Below are 21,263 nucleotides of genomic sequence, written 5' to 3' on the forward strand. Positions count from 1 at the left end.
GCAAAAATCTGGGGTTTAAAAGAGAGGTGAACATTGAAATGCACTCCTAAGTTATTTGCTACCTCAAAGAGGGGTGGGGGTAGTGAGCAGCTGCTCGCCAGGCACTCGAACAACCAGGAAGGGAATTAGGGCCAAAGAGCAGGATCTATGTTTTTTCTGGGTCACATTGCAGGCAGTTGGCTCTGAGCCACCCCATCACCACCACAATGCAGGCTAAAAATGCTTCCTTGGCTTCAAGCGAATTGTTTTCATAGGTCAGCAAAAGCTGGTTGCAAAATGTCCACTTCTGTCTGAGTCTTACAAGCAGCAGTAACAATGGTCTTGAATCCCCTGCAGTTTAAAGGGAGAGATCTCTTCGCAAAGCAAAATCAAAACGTATGTTTCGTGGTGCACAAAAAGAAAGGTCAAAGGATAATTTAGTAGACAAAGAGAGAGTGGGTGGTAGAGGCAAACACCCCAAACACCATCTGAAGGGGACAGACACTTCAAAACACCATCTGGCAGAGGCAGACATCCCAAACACCATCTGGCAGAGGCAGACACACCGACCACCATCTGGAAGAGGCAGACTCCCCAAACACCATATGGCAGACACTCCAAAACACCATCTGGCAGAGGCAGGCATCTCAAACACCATCTGGAAGAGGAGACACCCCAAACAGCATCTGATAGAGACACATATCCCAAATACCATCTGGCAGAGGCAGGTACAAACGAACCCCATCCGGAAGCGGCAGACATCCCAAACACTATCTGGCAGAGACACATATCCCAAACACCGTCTGGCAGAGGCGGACATCCCAAACACCATCTGGAATAGGCAGGCACCCCAAACACCATCTGGAAGCATCAGACATCCCAAACACTATCTGAGAGCGGCAGGCACCCCAAACACCATCTGGAAGAGGCAGACATCCCAAACGCCATCTGCAAGAGGCAGACACCCCAAACAGCATCTGATAGAGACACATATCCCAAACACCATCTGGCAGAGGCAGGTACAAACAAACACCATCTGGAAGCGGCAGACATCCCAAACACTATCTGGTAGAGACACATATCCCAAACACCCTCTGGCAGAGGCGGACATCCCAAACACCATCTGGCATAAGCAGGCACCCCAAACACCATCTGGAAGCATCAGACATCCCAAACACTATCTGGGAGCTGCAGGCACCCCAAACACCATCTAGAAGAGGCAGACATCCCAAACAGAATCTGGGAGAGGCAGACACCCAAAACACCATTTGGAAGAGGCAGACGCCCCAAACACCATCTGGAAGAGGCAGACACCCCAAACACCTTTTGGCACAGGCAGACATCCCAAACACCATCCAGAACAGGCAGACACCTCAAACACCTTCTGGCCGAAGCAGGCACCCTAAACACCATCTGAATGCATTTTAGAATAAACCAGAAATGCTCACCCTGGATATCGTCACCTTCGGGTCTTCCGATTTTATCCATCAATTCATTTGAACTCCATTTCGAGATTTCTTTAGGGAACACTTCTTCGTTGTCTGAGAGATCCTCTGCAGAAAGAAAACAGAGCAAAGTGTTACATGCTGTCGATACTCTGTGTGTCCGTAAATGGACAGCCAACAATTATTACAAGTACATCAAGTAAATGCACAGACAGATCTCTCAACTCTTTTCTCCCTTTGCTTCATTTAACTCTAGGGACCAGAGAGCAGGTTTCAAACTGTGTTTTTTAAACCAAATACCTGTGTTTTGGACACACTCCAAGAAACCATAATTTGTGGAGTGTCCCTTGACTGTAGTAGTCCTACCTCTCTTTCCGTCTCCAAGTACATTGTAGGTCTTACCGGTTTTTTTTCACAAAACTCGAAGATCCAAAATGCTATGGAAGGCAAAAGGGGGTGGAGAGGATGCTGAAGCACAGAGAAACACCTGATGAAGAACTATATTCAGCCATAATTAGCACGGCTGCACCATGCTTCATTTATGCCCTGTCTGAACTGGGGTGGCAGAGTGGGCTAAAGAACGGTGCTGGATTAAACCCAGATCTGTTGACTGGGTGTGAGTGTTTGAGTGGTTCAGATGCTCTGTCCATCACCACCCCCTTTTGTACCTCATTTATGCCACGAGCACACATGGGTTACAGGTTTGTTTACAGAACTTACACTGGTTACAGTGCAAATTACTGCAAATGGTGCTGGAAGTACAATTCGCAGCATAGAACAAATCTGTCCAATGGTGTATTTAATGGATATTCTGGGTAAATATGGGAGAACAGATGGGCTCTATTGATCTCATAAAATGTCCACTAATAAAAAGTAAAATAAACTGGAGAGGCAACATATTTAATGTGTATAACAATAAAGTCATCAAGAATAAAACGATGTAGTAGAACTCATGGTAATCATTCAGCCCTTGCCCTGCTCACTAGAGGTGGCTGGACCACACTTTGTTTACACATGCCGTGCGCACACAGATGCGCGTGTGCACACAGAGACTCACAAGCCCACACTAAAAGACACAGATAAGTGCACAAGCACATACACAGGTGAACACATAGCCTGCCCAAGCTGATACTAACACACATTCACACACCTGCATGCTTTTCCAATGCTTCTTATCCTGAGGTAAACTGGCGGCTCTGGAGAAAGTTCACGTCCCACTAATCAACGCGACACGGAGAATGAGGGATCTACGGTGGTGTTCATCTTATCCAAAACATGCTTAAGTGAATCGAATGATTGACTGGAGCCATCAATGTCACCTTCAAAACAATGTGATAAATTTAAGCCAACCTCTCTGTGGCCTGCAGAATGCACCTTCAAGACCTGCACTGTCTCGACTGGGCCAGGTGGGGGCAGCACTGTGCCCTACCCTACAGACTTTTGTATGGGCTAGCGGGCCTGGAGAAGCTCTAGCTATACCCGAAAGTTCCGCTCGTCTAGATATACCCAAAGGCTCCCTGAGACCTCCCTAAAGCTCAAATCTAGAGAGGGTAGGCAGGTCCTGAGACAGTCTCACAGCTGCCTGGTGCTGAAGCCTCACACCTACTGCCAGGCCGTTTTCGCCATGCTTCAGTCTTCAGTCCAATAAATGCATTGCTTAATTTGAGCCAGGGGTTTCTGGTGCTCAGCTGGCACTTCATTCTTAACACCGGCACCTATAACAGTCCACCATGCGGTGGCGCTGCTGCCTAATTTCGAGATCAGCACAACACAGTCATTAATATTTCAATATACATTAAAAATGAACGATACCTGCCGCCGACACCATGGTTTCAGTTTTTAGTGGACTGGAATAGTCTAATGTATCACAGTTGTAGGAGTGTGATAGTCACCAGTTGTGCTGGTACTATCCTTGGCAGCGCTGGCAGGGGCAATGAAGGGTGAAAGTTGCAGTGGCCCCCTGAGAAGGGCCCTGTCACTTATCTTTTTACAAAGTAAGCTCTGGGAGGTGGAGACTAAAGTAGGCCTTTCCATTAGGGGTGTACCACAAGCCTGTGCAGCCCCTGTGGTGCAGGAGGACCCCAACTCCTTCAGCAGGCCCATCGCTTCATAGGGCCCCTATTCAGGCCACGGTAAAAAAAAAGACTGTGACATATGGGAGACTAGGGACCCACATTACATTCTGCAGGAAGGGTGGGGCAATCATTCAGCGTTACACCACTGCTTACCATGGCACTTCTGGCCAATCCAAAGTCATTCTTCATCCCCTGCCCAGTAGGTGCTTACTTTGTGTTGGCGGTTGCGATTAGTGGGCACCCACCAGTACAAATTTTTGTGGACTGGGATTTACTTTTCATCATCATACTTTGACACCAAGTAAGGGAGAGAGAGGCCGAAAAGGGATACAGCAGGAGGAAGAGAAAGAGAGAGAAACATTAACAAAGGAAGAGGGTAGGAATGAAAAAATAACCTGTAGGTGTGAGATAAAGAGAGAGTAAGTGTAAGGTGGTAGAATAAAGAGGAATTAGGTGGAATTAAGACTGGGCAAATCCTGACATTTTTGGCAAACAAAGGGGCAGATTTATGAGGCCCTTGCGCCACGTTTACGCCGCTGTTGCGTCACGCAAGGCGGCTTAAACGTGGCGCATCCCTATGACCGATTTACAACATGACGCATGTAGGCAGATGCGTCACGTTGTAAAGCCCTGCGCCGCTTGTGGGCGTTCCGGCGCAGGGTGGGCGTTCCGGGGCAGGTGCGCCTCGCAAAAGTGGCTGAGTGAAATCTATAAGATTTCACTCAGTCACTTTCAGGCCAATGCTGCGTCAAAACCCTGTGCCTGCTTGAAGCAGGCGTAGGTCTTGACGCAGCATTGCAAAGATGGGGCACCCCCGAGCGTTGCTGGAGCTGCGTCGCGCTTGCGACGCAACTCCAGCAATGCGCCACCTTAACGGCACAGATGCGTCACGCATCTGTGCCGTTTTTGCCCCATGGTGCGCCGCATTGTAAATGCGGCGCACCATGGGTGGCAGAGCAGCGGCGCAAGATAACAGTTATCATAAATCTGCCCCAAAGTATTCAGCAGCACCGAGGACGGCCACCTAAGAAAAACGTTGTGCCACTACGTTTGTTTTTTGAATTACAAAGTAAGCACTGCGCCCCTACGACAGGGACCAGAGGTGGACAATAGCCTGTGGCTTGACGCTGTGGCCGATCTGCCACTTTACCACCCACATGCATGAAAAAGGGGCTCCTGGATCAATCATATGCACTGCCAGCTGCGGAGCTCATCACTGTCCTTTCACTCTGTCCTTCTGCATGTAATTCATATGCACTGCTACCTGCGGAGCTCACGACTGTCCTTTCACTCTGCCCTTCTGCATGTACTTCCTTGTGCCATCTCTCTCACACACTCTCTCTATTGCTCCACACCTACAAAGACAGAATGTTTTTGTTTTCTTTTGGCACTGTCAGTATTTCAACACTAGTGTATACCTCTGTCACACCTTTGCTTTAAAAAATAATAATAAATAAATAAATAAATAATATATATATATATATACATATATTGGCTTTTACAACGTAGAACATCCGGTTGATGCATTACAACTTCGCAACATTGGCAGTCACAAATCTTGTGCAATAAAGTGCCCTTTGCCTGCCTGCATCTAAGGCTATCCAGGCGATAGCCTTTCCCTATCCCCTAAATACTATCAGGGGTATAATATATCCTGTGGAGGTATTTGAACTGCATAAGTATCCACCGTGCAGTATTTACCAGTTGTCTGGCTGCTATCTTGCCTCCAGCTAGTCGTCTTCATCTAGATTCCCATGATCCAACTCCCACTTCTCCCCGAGTTTTACCATACGATTCGGTACATTAACCACCAGATTCCTGTATAGGCAGGAAATGCCCTTCCACACAATTCAGCCATAGTTAGTTTGGATTCCAGTGTACTGAAATGAGGAAGCAAGTTGGTGGGCACTTATAGGCCTCTCATGCATGCCTTAATTGTAAACAGAGAAAGAATTGTGACTGATGCAGCTCGTACTACTTCATTAGTTGTTCGAAGGGAAGCATCTGGTTGTGGGCAGTGCACACACATCACCCAGTTTGGAGATTACCAACTTGTCCCAGTAGTTAAACCCCTAAAGTTGGGAAATGTCTTTTAACTATGAGCCATGTCACAGTAGTGATTCTGTAGTAATCGTCTTGTCTCATCCCATCAACACCCTCTGCCAACATTCTACTGGTAAGGCTGTTACTGAAGATATCAACACCATAACCCTGGCTCCATATAACCAGGACCAAAGGGCAGAGCAGGCCACTGTCGCCCTCTCTAATCTCATAGCAGGGTCATCCCAGTCTCCGAAGATCCAATCATTCATTGATTGCTGGTCAGCAGAATAGCTGCATATCCACCCCTTTGTTCACCGGTGTGTGATGTTTGGATGCCTTTCTTATGCAATACTCTTGGAGGAACCCCATGCCACACATAGTTATTTATACTAGCCTGTAACTAAGGAGACCATTGCGGAGCTATCCTCTATGGATAATTGTGGAGAATGTAGAGAATATGTGGTAAAGCAAGTATCAGACTCATTTGAAATGTTCATTCCCTGGTACCTGATGGGTCCCTTCTTGAATGGTGAGGGTAACTGGGGGTAAATATAGGCGGGTCACTACCACTTGGATACTAGGAAATTTGCCACATTATACACAAAGGCCTGAAGCCACTCCATAGACTTTCAAGATATTTTTGAGCCTAGCAACTGACAATTCTGGCTGTTGGACATATATTAGGACATCATCCGCATATAAGGAGATGCAAACTTCAAAGTTGCCGTCCCACCATAGCCCCCAGATCTGCACATCTCTCCATATACATTCGACATGAGGCTTGATGGCAGGAGCAAAGTGAAGGGGGAAACATGGCAGCCCTGATGGGTACCCCTCCTTGTCAAGAATTTCTGCAACACTATGCAGTTAACACAGACTTTAGCTCATGGGGAACAGTATAACAGTTCAATAACATTTCAGAAATATGAGTCAAAGTTCATCCTTTCAGATACTTTGTGGAGGAAAGGTTTTTCGATTGAGTCAAAGGCTTTCTCGTAGGCTCTGACAATTTGTTTATTTGCGCCACCACTGTGTGGAGTCTCTGGAACTGATGTTTCATGCCTCTTGCTGACATAAAGCTGTTTTGATCAGCTTTAATAAGGGATTTCACAACTCTAAGTAATGTATTAGCGAGAGTCTTTGCCGCAATTTTGGTTTCAAGGTTGATTAATGAGATTGGTCTGTAGGAGGAGCATTGGGTTAAGGGTTTCTCAGGTTTTAGTAAACGCCTAACCTTGCGGCCCCACAAATGTACGGTGGAAACACCATACTCTAGAGCGCCTCCCCGAACATCGCAACCAAATGTGTGACCAGGTAGGCCCCAAATGTTTAAAAAATTTCAACGGGAACGTCATTTCTGCCAAGGGCCATCCCTTCCTTTACATTTTTCAGATAAAATGGTAATTAGAATTGGCACATGTGTGACCATTGCTCTGCGAGCTCTGGAGAGATGCCAAGGATTGGGATGAGAAGGCAGGCTGAACATCTTCAATGCATAGTGGCAGGTAGTGAGATGCTTGCACTGCCTTCAGCACCAACTCCCAAGCTCTCAATAGGGCCCTGTAACAACACCTACGAAGAACTTGAACTAATCCAGATACCCAGAGGCACCTCAGTTCATCGTATGCACTATAAAAGACCTATTATTTGCATGAAAAAATACAGAAACATTACATCTGGAAAACGTAAATACACATACGGAACGCACAATGAGGTTAGATGTGAAATATAAAGGGGGACTGACTACATTACTAAAATGGATTGCCTAAAGGGTTTTCAGAGTCATTGTTGAGAAATCGATCTGTGTGCTTGTCTATAAAGTTGAGGACATAATTATAGGGCCCAGTAGGTAGTATTTTCAAAGCCAGCTTATAATTACTTCTGAGTTGGAGACCTAACAGGACCGGACCCACTTAAAGCCTTGTCTGTCACTAATATCTATCCTTCTACAGAGAAACATGACCACAAATGATGGCTGCTCTCCTACACTTACCATGTGCATCGAAGAACTCATCATCCGAACTTTCATCTGAGTCCCGGGCGATGCTCTGCATCCTCCATTCAGATATACTATGGCGTGAGGGGCTAGCTGCAATGCAAAAGGGCAAACAGGTCATATATGCGTCCTCAATCATCTGTGCATTCACGTGAGAATTCCTGCAACTTCACTTTTATTCACTGCTTATTGCCATATTACCCCAGTGACCTCAATGACATCACAGAAAAATACATGACACAAACTCTGGAATGATCCATTTATCTTTATTGAAAGTTTGAGGCAGCAGACCAGTGATCCATAAAAGCAAATCAGTAAACATCCATATAGCAATATCTAAATAATGCTATTAGGACAGTTTCAGTACAATACTGTTATGTAATACTTCCTGCCTTTTATCATTATATTCCAGTACTTAGTGCCTTTTATACACGTTTAGTCAAAACACTCTATATTTATGTTATTGCATTGCAGTTAAAATGAACACTAAACATCCTCAATGAATATTAAGTACAAAGGATATATTTTATGGGTTCCCCTGCATTCCACCTCTGCTACATGGGCCCTATGTTTTAGGCACATTAGGCTGGCATATGTATATTTCCTATATTCTACTCCACAGTAAATGGTAGCAAGTAACATTGAAAGAAAAACCTGCCTTTTTGTTAATTGACTTACACACACACACACACACACACACACACTTTGTAGAGATACGTGAGTCAGAGTTTCCATAGGAACTTAGCATACAAAAGAAAGTGAATCCACCTCAGCTCATTCCTGGAAAGTTTTAGGTGATCCATTAAACAAAGGAAGAGAAAATGTAGGGGTACCAAAGCACTTTTCCCCACGCATTTTCCATAGACATACTAGGACAATGAGACAGAAAAAATGGCTGAGCAGAATTACCTCAAATTTGGCAGAAATCTAGATCTTTACTCAGAAAGAATGCCTTTTGTGATTTGGTGGAATTCAGGCACCGTACTGGTACAGAGAAATTAAGTTTAGAAATGTAGATATCTGTCCAGCGGGGAAAATAACGACAAAAATGTGAAGTCTCATTGGTCAGGTCAGTGGAAGGCCAAGCGATGTGACCTGCAGCCTCAACATGTGAAAAACGTTGCAGCCACGACTACAGGACTCGGTTGCCGTGTCCTGAAAATATTTTTAGAATCATAAAGAAGGGTATAGTGTAGAGATACCCTGACTCCCTAGCCCTTGCAGAGGTTGGCCGCCCACAGGAGGTAGTGTGCATGCCTGGCCTCAGGCCCTTCAGCCAACCCGCCCCGCATGTGTGAAGCCATGCGTGACAGGGGATTTGGCAGTTAAATTATCGTAAATACAAATTCACACAAAGAAACAAAATTTAAAGGGGAGTCATATTTGAGGAAGGTAGCAAGATTTGCAACTTTCGTTAAAAAAACGAACATTCACTGGAAAACGTGTCATTAAAAAAACAACAACAAAAAACTAACATTTGCCAGTTATATGTTACTGACATAAGTATAGCTTGCACCGCTGTATTGCACTGTTTATGACCTCACATACTACATCACTGATGACATCCGAAATCTATGGTGTTGCAAGTTATTCTTATGATGTCCTTTCCTCCTGTTGTCAAGAGAATGGCACTTTTTTTTTTACCAGACACAAGTTACCATTGTTGGCAACTGATTAGCAACTTCACACGGCCTTCAAAATTTGAAAGTCATCAGACATCTGCAAGATTCTGCAGATGTCGCAGGAAGCCCATTTTCACATTACACTTAGCGTGAAAGGGGCGTGCAATGGGTTTTGCAGTGGGCGTTCCACCGCAACACCCATTGATTTTGACGTTGCTCCATATTTACAAGGGTGGGTAAATATGGGGCAGCGCTAAAATTAAGACAGGGAAAATCCTGGTCTTATCATGGCGAAACAAGGAGAAATGCTTTACTTCTCATTTTTAGGTCTCGTGACCTACAATGCGCGCAAACGCATTGAGGGAGCGAGAATTCAAGTGCTCGAAATTCTCGTGAAACCACTGGCTTTTTGCTTCGGTTTTCATTAAGTTCACGTGGCCACATGCACGCGCTTTTGGGCCATAAACTTGCATAGCCAGCTTCCCCCAGGCCGTAGCAGCACTCCTCCCACACCAGCACCTCCCCTCGCAAACACAGCCTTTACTTCTCCTCCCCTAACTTTGCCGTCAGAACTCTGCTCTCCCCTCAGGCGCCGTGACATACTTCAAAGGCTTATCACTTCACACGGCCGCAGGCCGTGCAACCAGAGCACTTCAGTTGGTGCGCAGCCCCCCTCCCAGCACTACCTTGTTTTCCCTTTCTTTTCTTTTTCTTTACATTTCCTTTTAACCGTTTTACTTGGTCGTTAGTCGTTTATTAGACGATTCTTAAACTATCAACAACAATTACAATACAGCAGCTGAAACAACAGCACTTTGAAATCGAGCGTTTTGTGTTTTTTACAATATATTTAGTATTGTTAAGTTGTACTGTTTTGTGTGTGATGTATCTCAACCCACTTTATGGCACGCTCTTTTAGTGTTCGGAAGTTCGGTTATGTCGTAGGTACGACTGTGTACCATCAAGATGGGTAAACGCAGCACCTGGTCTTAGCAAGAAGATGGCTTTGTAAAAAGATATGATCTGATGCGTTTGGAACATGCGTTACGTTAGATAACATACTCTATGTTACGTTTTGATACACTAATATGTTTTGTTTGTTTGCTAATGTTGTCCATGGTTTACAAAACAACATTACGACTACAATGCAAGTTGATATACGTGAGCATCATGGAACCTATAATAAGACCTACCATTTTTATTTATTTTGCTAACCTTCATAACATTTATCATATAAATTTACACATTTAAATACCCGGCTTCAGCAGGAATGCCCTTCCCTTCCGTAAGTAGCGGCCCCTTTCAGGTGCGCTTCCCAAGCGCTCCGACTAGAGCCGCTTGGCGCTAACAGCGGTCCTTCATATCATCTGCTTTTAAGTATTAACCTGCCTCTGCGATCTTGTTTCTGAGAGGGTGGTCTGGAGTCTAGGCTAGTGTGGGTCATTACAAAGGTTGCATGCCCGATTCTGAGGTCTAGGTGTTCGTTCGGTGGGCAGTGGGGGCTGATCCCCAGACAGAGCACCGGGAAGCCCTGATGAAACCCGGCTTGATTTATAATCAAATACTTCATTTTCTTAAGATATTCGCCTGCTCTTCTTTTTAAAGGAAAGTACAGTTTGCAGTTGCACAGAAAAGGGAAAACAGAACCTAGATCAGAATAAAATATATATAGGCACACTCTACCTTCCCTTACCCCACATGTGTGTGCGTGTGAGGAAAACGTGTACGCATTAATATAGTTTGTGTGTGTGCCTACATCTTTTGCCGTTAGCAGACTAAAAAGACAAATTAAGCGCTGCCTAGATTCATATTTAATGACTGGTTCTCAAGACAAGTCCAGATGGACATTTTGTCTGTTATAACAATGAAACATTTATAGTGCAGAGGCACTTATGTACTTTGTATATATTTATGAAATATATCGCACTGATACTGTCGCTACAAGCCCCTGTGCGCGTGTGTAGTAAAACGAATGTCTGTGTAGACGTAAACGCTCATTATTCGTTAGGCACACTTTCATACATGTATGTATACGTACTTATCCACCACCACCACTGCATCCACCACCACCACCGCATCCACCACCACCACCGCATCCGCCACCACATCCACCATCACCACCACATCCACCACCACATCCACCATCACCTCCACATCCACCATGACATCCACCGCCACATCCACCACCACATCCACCACATCCACATCCACCACCACCACATCCACCACCACACACACCACCACCACACCCACCACTACCACATCCACCACCACATCCAACACATCCACCACCACTTCCACCACCACCGCATCCACCACCACCACCACCACATCCACCACCGCATCCACCACCACCACATCCACCACCACCACCGCATCCACCACCACCACATCCACCACCTCCACCACATCCACCACCACCACATCCACCACCTCCACAACCACCACATCCACCACCACCACCACATCCACCCCCACATCCACCACCATCACCACCACATCCACCATCACCACCACCACCACATCCACCACCACATCCACCACCACCATATCCCCCAGATCCACCACCACCACATCTATATGTGTGTGTGTGTGTGTGTGTGTGTGTGTGTGTGGCTCTGTGTGTGTGTAGGTGCAAATGCAATGTTCTTGGATTTTCGTCACAATAAAATACACTGAACATAATCTTCACAAAAGTTATTTACAAACGTTTAAGCTATTGCCATTATAAATTACAATAACTTTTATTTAAGTATTAATTATTTACAAAATTAAAAGCCATTGTTATTTGTAACATCAATACATCTAAGTCACGTAAATACAACACACATTGCATTACAAATGCTATAGGTGTCACATTTGCGAAAGTTAAAACTATTGACATTGTAACTGACAAAGCTATTAATTTTGCTATTTTCAAAACCAACACATAAATAAAACAAGCACTGGCGTTGCCAATAGGTCTTGCAGTAGGAAAGTTGGAGCTATTGGTTTTGTAAATGACAAAGCCCTTTATGTTTTTAAAATGAAAACAAAAATAAAAGGCATTGTTATTTGCAATTGTAATAGCTCCAACTTTCCTACTGCGAGACCTATTGGCAACGCCAGTGCTTGTTTATGTTTCTATGTGTGCTGCATCGTGCAGCACACATAGAAACAGAAAAACAACATTGATTGTTTATATGCAGGAAGGACGAGTTGCAACTTCTATGTGTGCTGCATTTTGCAGCACACACAGAAGTTACAAAACACCATTACTGAATGTTTATGTGCAGGAAGGGACACCTTCTTCCACATAAACAATTGTTCCCTGCAATGCTGGCACCCTTGCACAATGGTACAAGAATGGCAGCATTGGCGCTAGGCGCATACATTTACCGCCGGCGCTAAGTGAAAGGCAGGGTGCACCGTATTCTTGTGAATATGGCGCACCCCTGCGTTTGGAAACTGTCGGAGTGTGGTGTTAGCCTTCTTGGCTTAACGCCGCACTCTGACAGTTCCCTAGTAAATATGCCCCTATTTTTTTTAATTTTTGGTCGGTGGACCTTGTCCAGTGACAGATATACAAAAGTGTTTATCCCTTCAACCCCACCCGGTAAACTTCTACTTTTAAGCCATGTTTTGTGTAAATCTGTTCAAACCTTAGTAACCAGCAAAGACTGCGAACAAATGTTACACACGATCGCAGATTGAATAGGTGCGAATGCGCCTGTGTTGTGTTTAAAAGAAAAATGAAGTAAAGTTTCAAGCTAGGTTGCATTCGTTGTGCGTGCGTCCCATCTTAAGGGTCTTTGTATTATTTCATAATGTCATTATTTTTTCCTTTGAATTTGTTAATTTTTTATTGAGAAATTAAATTCTTGCATTTTTTTTAATTAACATTCAGTCGCCATTTGCAAAATTCAAAATAAATATTTCTGTTTAATATTAATAGCTGTGGATCATCTGACTATTCATCACCTCAAAAAACATATCACCCATAAATAGCACTGTGTTGAAAGAGTTTACGGATCGACATTTTCACTGTAACTCGGCAAAAATACAACGAGACAAATTCCAGTTTCTAATTATAGCTCGGTCGTCAGTGCGGCGACCCGGTGCTGAGACGACTAATTACAGCTTTGTCTGCGCCGCGCGGCACCCCGGGCTCTCCCTGGAGCTGCACGTGCGGCGCGCGCACAGCGAGCAGGCTGGCACTCGGCAGTGACGTAGGCTCCCATGCATAATAGCGTCTAAAAATAGCCCCCGTAACATTATGCAGCTGGTGACGGGCGCCCAGGGACTCCAGCGGCCTGCAGGTACCTCGGCCCAAGTCGTGACAGAAGCAGGACGTGCTGCTGCTGCCTCTTAAACAGGCACAGGGCAGATATTTTTCATACAACTCGAACTCGGCCCAAGGGTATGTTTACATGAGCACCAGATTACATTGTACAATGTCATAATATATATTTTTTCTTCGAGAAGAGATTCAATGATTTGTTTACAATGTTGGAATTTCGCATCTACTAGTCTCAGAGCTGCCGGCCTGAGACATACATGCCAATATTTCGAAACAGGAAATGAGGGAGTAAGTGGAACAAAAAAGGGGGTAATTATTTTCCTCTATCACATACATTGAATTGGGTAATATTTGGGTGGAAACAGGTAAAACAAAGCCATGTTTGCTTTTAAATTCGGGAGTCTCACGCTGAATCTGGTCAGTTGGCACAAGGGCCTGCCCTTTTCATGGAGGCTTGCTCCTGATGTAAAATACATTTATCAGTCGCTAAACTAGGAACGCCATGAGACGGGCAACAGCAGTCGCCATTAGGTAAAGTCATATGTTCAAGCAGTCTTTTACAAATGTAAGTTGTTTCTTTTTCTAACGAGATGGGTGTGCTGACGAAAAACTAGAGCGGTCCCTGCAGGAGGAAACTGGAGACCTGGCACCCCAAAATCTTTTGATAAGCGTGCAGAATGCAACATGTCGGCTAAATGGTACCGGTTGATTGAAGGTGTCTTGCACACCCATTGGCTACTTGCCAGCTCTGGTCATTTAGTTATAATTTGGGCTCCCAGGTTTTATGGTATTGTTTTTGTTTTATTTTCCTGTCTGTATTTATTCATATTCATGTTTTGCTTATTTTATCTGTATCTAGCCATATGTATTTTGTGCTGAGTGTAAAAAATAAAGTGCAATGGGTGTATTTCCACATTTATTTAACTGACAAATGTTTACTCATGTTAGAATACCCAATGAGTTTGAGCCATTTACAGTACAATGCAGTCATTTGAAACCTTGTACATTGTAGGCCAGCGGTATTACAGCAACTATTTAAGCTTCATTAGAATTTTGTTTTACATATTTTATCCCCCCGCCCACCCCCTCTGTCAATGGACACAGCTATTGAGCTAGTGTTCATGATTGACAGTCGAGAGAATCATCTAAAAGAAAACCTATTTTCGGTATTTGTCCATATTTAAAAACAGAGACAGGAAAATAGATGTTTTTCGTCTGTGTCTGTAAAAATCTGTAAAAACTGAAAACTTGGAGCCTTAGTTATAGTGATGGAGCAAGGATTCGCACATACAGCGCCTTGCATGAACTCATGAACCTCGAATAACGTTAATAATGTAACCAACATGTTTGTTTTACTAAATTTGCATATTTTCACTTTACACGGGGTGTCCCAGTGACGCTTGCCTATGTGTTTTCTAATCGTAATACGCTTGCTACTAAGATGGCTGCTGCTACGCGGGAATTTCTTCTGCACATGCGTCGGTCATACCCATGTGACATGACGTACTCGCAGTTCTGGTGGGAAACCTTTTGCACTTGTGCAGTATAACTAAGATGGCTGCTTTATGTTCTCACATAGCTGAAGCTTGCATTGCTGTTTTTGCTAAACTGTTTGTTCTGCATTAATCCTAATGCTATGGTTATTATAAAGTAATGGGAGTAGTCTAGGGATTCATGGTATACAGTGCATTCATTTTTTCTGTGTTTTAAAACTGTTTCTTTTTACTTTTCATGTATTGTAAATCCTTGGGCATGAGGGACGGGAATACGCCATGTTGAAAATCCCTTCTGCGCATGACAGTCTTCAGCCAGAGGATGAACTCTGTGACATTGAACCCGCGCCAACACAGAAGTCCAAGCCAGAATGCGCCTGGGAAGAGGCACCTTCACCTAGTAGAAGAAGATGAATTGTACACAATGTATTACAATGTATAAATTGATAAATTCACCATTGTTACGTGTAAAGAACATGTCATGGGAACCTGAAATTCAAGGGGCGGTCTTGAAAATGCAAATAATGGGCTTGAGAAAGTCAAATCCTAGGAAGTGTGTTGACCTGTCCTCGGTCTTGTCCAATCGAAATTGGGGATCCTTACACTTGCAACATTTGGGGGGTGTAACACTGACCCGAAAACAGTATAACTAGCCTAGGTTTAGCTAGAGAATTTGTCCGACTTGTCCGAATAGCTGACCTGTCACTGACCCAACGCTGCGGAGCACTCTGTCAGACAGACTCACAGACCCATTCTGGGTTTTGAGAACCTTAAGTGCTGGCGAAGCACTTTGCTGGGGAATTCGAGAACCCAATCGGGATTTTGACTGATAGCTGCAGAGAAGGTGTAGCGCAGGCGTTGCAACTGAACTGTGGGTGCTGGTCTCAACTTTGGTGGTCCTGTCCTGATCCTAATCTGGTTTTCCTGTCCTGGGTTTCCATTCTGCACCTGCTGGCCTACTGGCGACTGCATTCCTTAGGGTTTCTTCTGTCCTTACCTGACCCGTGGCCAGGGTTGGTTTCCACACCGTTCTAGGTAAATATAAATCTGTGAGGGAAACACACTTGCGTCCTTTATCTTTACCCTTTACTGAAATCTTGCTAAAAATCGTAATTGCATATGTTCCTTTTCTTTACCCTTCCCTTGTGACAAATTACTGAAGTCGTGAAAGTGCCTTTATTTAGCATGTTCCATTTTTCCCCTACCTTATAGGTTGGATATTAAAGTACTGTCTCTGAATAAATAGATGTTCCTTCTCTTTACCCTCCCTTTACTGCACTAGAGAAGTCATTCCTGAATTATTAGCGTGTTCCTATTTTTCCTTCCCCTTAGTTGGATGGATATTCCTATTATCGGCATCTCACATTGAGTTCCTTGTCACTTATCCACTTCATTAACAGTGATAAAGTTGACCTTTTAGTATGCTCCTTATTTCCCTGTCCTTTAGAACCACCTTTCTAAATAAAAATTCTGTGAGTTCATTATAGTATGTTCCCTGTTCTCACCTTCCCTTTAGACTTCTATATGGTTGGCCTTATTTTATTCTTACATGGATATACACTTTTTATGATCTTGGTTATTGATAGTTTACTCACTGTGAATTTCATGCTTTCTGACTTTGAAGAGAACTAGATAAAGGTTTTCAAAACTTCCAGAGTCTGTGGTTATTATAAGGAGTGCAAATATTATAAATGTTATTGTATTTTTGGTGACTGCTTATCTTTTTCAGCTAGCTCCCTGATCCATTGTGATCATAGGTACCCGTGACGAGGATTGGTAAGTCGGGTACATTGGAAATAAATAGGAATTAACTGGGTTACTGGTAGTAGTGTGTAGGGTACCTGATTAATGAATATGGTAAATTGAATTTATGGGCCCAAATGTGCATATGGTAAAAATATTATAGTCGGGTAACCTGCGCGCTCTAACAGTAATTTTCTGGTAGCAGAGCTATGGTTAGGGACTAGTTAAAGGTAGGTAGGGACTAGTCAAGATAGGTAGATAGGTAAACTGCTGCTAAAACTGTGAACATTGTATTGCTGCTAAAAGTATTGATCGATCAAATGTGAAATTGTTGTGTTTATTTGCTTTGAAATATTATGAAATGTTTTAAAAAAATTCTGATATGCTGCTATATTGATTTATGTACTAATACACTCGTTAGTAATTGTTACATGTTTGTCTGGAATCCCCGGGGGCAGACTAGCGAGTGGTAGAGTAGAAGCCACGTCGCATAGAGGTCACTTACCTGAGGAAAAGTTAGTTGGGCAGAACTGGAAGCACTAATTAGGGTTTTCTGTATAAATGTATGAATAAATGATAGCAAAGTGTTCGCTGGCAAAACTTCTAATTGTGATATCACCTAGTAAGGGTCACACGAGAGGAGTAGCAGGTTCATCTGAGCTTGATTGATAGCAAAGGGGTTCGCTGGCGAAACTTTTGGCTTAGTATATATCCCGGAGTGGATGAGTCGAAGGAGTAGCAGGTTCTCTAATGCTTGTGTGAAGGATAGGCAGAAGGGTTCTATCCGCAGTATATGAAAAGTAAACGGAAGAGATTTACTTGCAGTGAAACAAATCTTTTCTCTCTAGACATTCGAGTATAGTGGCGAATGTTTTGCGTTGTAAATTAAACAGAGCACTTGCACTTTAAATAAAGAATTTAATTTACGATACCTTGTGAAGGAGGGAGTCAGTTGCGGAGCTGCGCTGACATCACTCAGTGTCGCGCTGGTATTGGTCGAGACAGCGGGCGTGTAGCTGAGACAGCATTGTAAAGGAGGGGTGAGCACAGGAGCGTGAGAACTCGTCTTACGAGAAAAGCCGCGCACCCATTGGTTGAAATTGTTTGAAATCCTGTATTTGGTTGGTTGCAGAAAATAAAAGACGCATTTGTATTGGAAGTGATTTTGTAAACAACAGTAATTTGTGAAAAAGTATATGTGGTATCCGACTCATCCCCAGACTCGACCTGATCCAAGATATCAAGGTTTTGTGAGAGATCAGTGGAAAGGCCATAGACTAAACGCTATGTACAGAAGCAAGAGAAAAATGACATTTGTAGACAAAGTAAAGAATTATTTCAAGAAAGACAAGCCCGTCAAAACTAGAGAAGGAGTTATCATTCCCACACCTAATACTCCAGCATCATTTATGCTGTTTGACAGAGGTTACCATGCATGCGTATGGTTAGAGAATTGGGTGGAATACACTAAAGATGACGGAATCTTGGCATTTCCCTTAGAAGGTACATTTAATGGCAGAATTCTGTTCAATCTGAGAACCCGAATGAATGATTTGCATCCCAGACCCAGACTAACGCAATATGAGGCATTAGAAGAATGGGAAATAGAGGCTTTTGAGCGAGACAGACCCAGAATGGACAAAGGGTTAGCTAAATGTTATCCGAAGGTACAGAGAGAGACCCGAGAGAAGAGAATGAAAGACTGGAGACATAACATGATGGTAGAAGGACTGTACCCTGTAATAACAGTAGAAGAGCCCATGGGAGGGAAAAGGACAGAGAAGACAAAGCACTTAATGACCAGTGGTGATTCAGACGATGATTATCTGGAGGATTTATTAATGAAAAATCCACCACCTTATAATGAGGAACCCAGATCCCTAAGTACGAGAAATCCATTCCTGAAACCTAATTATGGTGAGGGACCGAGTATGACAAATCCAAGTGCCCCGAGTTGTAACCCTCCTTTGATTCCGCAGATAGTACATGAAACCTCCATGGACAGGGTGCTGCAGGATAGGGAACGAGAGGCTTTAGTTAAAAAAAGAACAGAATTAATTCAGAAAATCTCCCAACTGAATACCAGTCCTGAAGCTCTGACAATTTCAGTAACTATCGGACCAGTTGTTCACTTGTACGGGGATAAGCAGGGGAGTCCAAAGACTCCAATTATAACCCGCTCTGTAGTACAGCCAAGAAAAGAGCCCTTAATAGTAGATGATCAGGCAAGTGAATGTGAATCTGTGATTTCCTTGATGGATTTACCGATAAGGGAGCCAGAAGGGAGCTCACAGAGAAAGAACACTCCTTTTAGTTCAAGAGAAGTTCAAATTGAGTCCTTTTCAGGTACTAGAAGTGCCACGGTAGTGACTCCTGAAGAAATAGACAGATGGACCCGAGAATTAGAGAAACCAAATAACCAGCCAAAACCATTGGATATAAACAAACTGAGAATAGAACTGGATGAACTGATGGCTGGGAATGTGGGGTTGGACAGACTGAACACCCTTAGTGAAGAAGAATTGTTGTTCATTTGCAAAAGTATCACCCGTAATACCAGAGTGTAGCCTGAGAAATTAATGGACACTGCAGCTAGCATGAGAATAGACATTAGCCGATCAAAAGTGTTGCAAAAACCTTACAGAGCAGAATTCTCAGACAAAGATTTAGAAAACATGAATGTGTCAGGGAAAAAGGTACAGATCAGCGAATTATTAAACCTGTTACAAACATGGGGAGATTTAGAAAAATGGAAAGCCAGGTGGGCCAAGAAAAAGGAAGATAGTAGATCAAAGCAAATGACTTCTGAATATGTTTTAAAAGAGGCAGAAAAGGTGGAAAAATTATATCCTATGCGAGAAGTGCCAGGTGGAAGATACGTACATGTTCCATGGTCCCGACAGGATATTGTGTCCTTTACGAATGACTTCCCAAAATTACGAGAAAAACCTGTAGAATGGTACAGACAGGTCGAGAAATTTGTGAAAGTTCAAAAATGCCTCCTGAAAGATCTAGATGGTTTCTTTGACATTGTAGTTCCTGTAGATTTATGGCAGAATGCAAAATTGCTGTTGATTGGCCTAGTGAAGAGTTCCCTAGTGACCCGAAGACAGGGGCTCCTTCAGGAGATGTGATTAAAAAGTACAACCAGGTAATGTTATATCTGAAAGGAAAGGTACCTGCAAAAGAAACTGATTGGACCCGAATAGATAGAACTACCCAGAATAGAGACGAAACTGTGCATTCATACTATGAACGACTGTTACAGCTGTTCAAGACATACAGCGGTCTGGATAACATTGAGATGAAGGACATGACCCACTTCATTTATCGATTTGTGTTAGGGTTAAGGCCTGAAATTTCACAGTGGATCAAAGACAATCAAATCTGCTGGCAGGCTAAACCAATTGATGAAGTCCTGAAGTATGCTAAATACTGTGAAGATGAGCTAGAAGACAAACAAAAAGAACTGAAAGAGAAAGTCATGTGGGCACAGGTAAAACTAGCAGAGCACCAGGAACAGCAGTTAAACAAAACGACTAGTAATCAGAGTCAGGGCCCTGGGGGTGGAGGAAAGCCCAGAGTAAAAATGAGCCGAGAAGAGGCACGAAAGAATATTCCCTGTCACGGGTGCGGAAAGATAGGACTCTGGAGAGACGAGTGTAAGACTGTGCAGAATGATAATGTGCAAATTAATGATTTAAATCCACAGACGCAGAATGAAACACCACGGAAGACCCAGCAGCAGGTAAAACAGAATCAGTTGCCTCGTGCACCTAGGCCAAATTATAGGAGCAAAGCACAACAGAGTGAAGACACCGCAGTGTGGGAAGGAAGGGAGGATAGAAATGCAGCAACTTCACAATTTTTGTTAAATGACACGTTTCTCTGTGACGACACTTACTGACGGTGCCTGAGGGGGGAGGACGAGGAGTGCGTGCTTGGCACCTCCTTGCCGGTGGACCAGTCAGGGCCATACATTGAAGGAAAGGTTGAAGGAAATGACGTCACCTTCCTGTTGGACACTGGTGCTACCCGTTCTACTGTGAGAACAGCAGACGTTCCAAACCTACCCCTCTCGGGAGAAGCGATCCAAGTAGTGGGCCTTTCTAATCAGCTAATTAGTACCCCAGTTACAGAACCTATGGAAATTAAAATTGGGAATTTTAAAGAGATGCATAGATTTGTTGTTTGCGATTCCAGTCTTGTAAACTTACTAGGACGAGATTTGTTGTGCAAAATGAACTGTACTATCTTTTGTACTCCAAATGGCGTCGAAATCCAGACCCCAGACTAAGATGGAATTTACAAATTAATGTTAGCAAGACCTGACTCAGAAATTAAAAGACTGATAGTACAAGACTTACCTGAAGAACTCCAAGAGACAGTGAAACCGTAAGTATGGGATTTTACTGGAAAAGATGTAGGATTAATGGCAAATGTCGACCCAATTAAAATAGCAATAAAAGAAGATGCAGTTTACCCAAATACTAAACAGTACAAAATGAGTGCAGAAGTGAAAGCAGGAGTTGCTATTGAAATCAAACGATTACTAGAAGCAGGCATATTGCAAGAAGTGTTGAGCAGT

General features: G+C 43.6%; 1 protein-coding gene across 8 annotated transcripts in view; it reads right to left on the reverse strand.

The window, feature by feature from the left end:
* PITPNM2 (phosphatidylinositol transfer protein membrane associated 2) overlaps positions 1-21,263 on the reverse strand; it is a 1,093,290-nt gene that overhangs the window by 310,838 nt on the left and 761,189 nt on the right. For all 8 annotated transcript variants that reach the window (XM_078667590.1, XM_078667587.1, XM_078667588.1 and 5 more), the window contains exons 9-10: positions 7,536-7,631; positions 1,428-1,532 (exon numbers count right to left, since the gene is read on the reverse strand). In XM_078667590.1, coding sequence (XP_078523716.1) covers positions 1,428-1,532; positions 7,536-7,631 — 201 coding nt within the window. The remainder of the gene's footprint in view (positions 1-1,427; positions 1,533-7,535; positions 7,632-21,263) is intronic.

The sequence above is a fragment of the Lissotriton helveticus genome, chromosome 11 (genome assembly GCF_964261635.1).
Source record: "Lissotriton helveticus chromosome 11, aLisHel1.1, whole genome shotgun sequence".
Taxonomy (NCBI): Eukaryota; Metazoa; Chordata; class Amphibia; order Caudata; family Salamandridae; genus Lissotriton; species Lissotriton helveticus.